The 2,245-nt window shown below is 59.2% G+C and overlaps 1 protein-coding gene across 1 annotated transcript; it reads right to left on the bottom strand.

The window, feature by feature from the left end:
* Positions 1–325: 325 nt before the first annotated feature.
* Positions 326–1,546, bottom strand: LOC113941697 (putative zinc finger protein 56). Its single transcript, XM_027632834.1, has 2 exons — positions 1,375–1,546; positions 326–1,187 (listed from the first exon to the last, which is right to left on the bottom strand). The coding sequence occupies exons 1-2, from the start codon at positions 1,424–1,426 to the stop codon at positions 601–603; spliced, it is 639 nt and encodes a 212-aa protein (XP_027488635.1). The 5' UTR covers positions 1,427–1,546; the 3' UTR covers positions 326–600.
* Between the last annotated feature and the right edge of the window lie 699 nt (positions 1,547–2,245).

Raw genomic sequence — 2,245 nt, 5'->3', positions numbered from 1 at the left:
GTGCTGGGGGCTGCTGGATCCAATCCCAGCCTTGCATTATGCCAACAGTTTCAGTTTGGAGGAATTACAGAGGTGTGACTGAACCACTTTTGTCCCCCAGGTTTTAATGACGGCAAATCAGATCTATTGATAGAAATGAATTATTTAGGGTTCCAAATGATCAGACACAAGATCTTCATCACAATTATTGACTGCACAAGAGAAACACTAAAACTACCAGGAGTACAGTATAAGATAGGACAGTGCTCTACACTAAAGCAATTGTTGAAGCAATTCTACTGAAGCTGACACAAAAGCAATAATTCTTAATTAGAGAGCGATGGAACTCCCCCAGACCAGTGCTCATGGGGAGATCTCTGCTTTCAACCTCCAGGACTGACCCTGGGGGGTCCCCAGCCAAGGCAGGAATCTCCACACACCCCCCAGGAAGGGTTCTGTTGGAAGAAGTTGCCCCTGTGAAAGGGGACTGGCCCTTTGTGGTCAAAAGGGATGGACTGACAGTCACTGGACTCCAGGGGTTGCCTCCAAATCAGGGGGTTCATTCGGGGTAGAAGCAGTGGTCGAAGTTCTTCCCGCAGTCGGGGCACTCAAGGGCTTCTCTTACTGGTGGGTCCGTTGGTGTTTCTTGAAGGCAGACCTGTCAGTGAAGCTCTTGCCACACTGCCCACACTTGTAGGGTCTCTCCCCGCTGTGGATGCGCTGGTGGGTGAGGAGGCTGGACCTGTACCTGAAGCTCTTCCCACATTCCTGACATGTGTAGGGGCATTCCCCAGTGTGGATGCGCTGGTGTCGGATCAGGTTGGAGCTGTTCCTGAAGCTCTTCCCACATTCCTTACATGAGTAGGGACGTTCCCCAGTGTGGATGTGCTGGTGAGTGAGGAGGCTTGAGCTCTGCCTGAAGCTCTTCCCACATTCCAAGCACCTGAAGGGCTTCTCCCTGCTAAGAGGCTGCTCAGGGACCACCAGCTCAGCGCTCCCCCTCAAGCTCCGGCCGCCTTCCCGGCACAGGCTGGGTCTTTCCTCCTCAGAGCACCCTGGGCTGGCTTTGGAGCCCCTCCTGCGGGGGGATCTCCGGCCCTTTTCCTCCCCGCTGCCTTCCTGCGCCGGGGAGCCCTTCAAAACGGCCTCTCCCACCAGGGTCTCACGGGGGGATTTGTCCTCCGGGCTCTCCGGCCTCAGCTTGGGGCCTGGGCAGGAAGCAAGAAGGACAGGGAGGGGATTTGCCTCCGGCCCACAGGGAAGGCCAAGGACATCCCCCCAACTCCGGCCCCGGCAGGACGGCGGCGGCAGCGGGGTTGTCCTGCAGCCGGGGCCATGCTCGGCTGACAGAGCCAGCACAACACCCGCCCAAAGGGCCACTGACTTCCTCCTCACCTGCCTGGGGGGCCCAAGGCATCTTCCTCTTCCTCGCAGCCTCCTCCTCCATCCGCCCAAGCTTTGGGAAGGACAAATCCTGATGGGGGGAAACAAGGGCTGAGTGCGTTGGCTTGGGGGTTCCTCCTGCCCAAGTCCATCTCTAGAACTCACCGGGCATCCTGTGACCATAAAAACCTAACCTTTGTTGTCCAAGGGATCCCAGGAGTCCCCACTGTCCAGGTTTCCCCTTCTCAGCACCCCCCGTTTCAGGTTCCCGGGGGTCCCGGGGCTCCTCCCTCTCCGTGCTCCCCCCTCCAGGCTGCTGGGGGTCCCCCAGCTCTGACATCTCCCCGCTCCGCCCTCCACACTCGGCAGCTCCCGGGCTCCACACCCACCCCCAGCACTCCTGGGGGGCCCCAAACCCGCTGTGACCCCCCCGCCGGCACCGGGCTGACAATGGAGCCGGCGGGGCCTGACCCAGCAACACCAACCCCCACCGTGGGGGGGACCCACATCCCCCCACCCACCGACGGGGCTCTGCCCCCAACCCAGCCCGGCACCCCCAAAAAACACCTCCTGCCCACCCCCAAGAGCCCCCAGTGGCAGAGCAGGAACAGGAACAGCAGGAAAACAACCGCCCCTCCATCCTGGGCGTGCCTGGGAAGGGGGAACTCGTCCCAAATATTCTGGGGGGAGTACGGGGGGTCAGGACATACTCAGGCTGCCAGCACAGATTTCCCTGCAAGTCTGCAGTGAGTCAAGTTCTGGAGAGGAGATTGTGCCCCATGGATGGGATTGCAAAGGCTCCCTCAGGTCCCCAGCAGGAATCAGCAACCAGGAATATACAAGGACTGATAAAGAAGGAAAGTGAGTCAAAACATAGGTACAC

The sequence above is a fragment of the Corapipo altera genome, unplaced genomic scaffold, assembly GCF_003945725.1.
Source record: "Corapipo altera isolate COAL_440 unplaced genomic scaffold, ASM394572v1 57519, whole genome shotgun sequence".
Classification (NCBI taxonomy): Eukaryota; Metazoa; Chordata; class Aves; order Passeriformes; family Pipridae; genus Corapipo; species Corapipo altera.
This window is presented reverse-complemented; position numbering and strand designations above follow the sequence as displayed.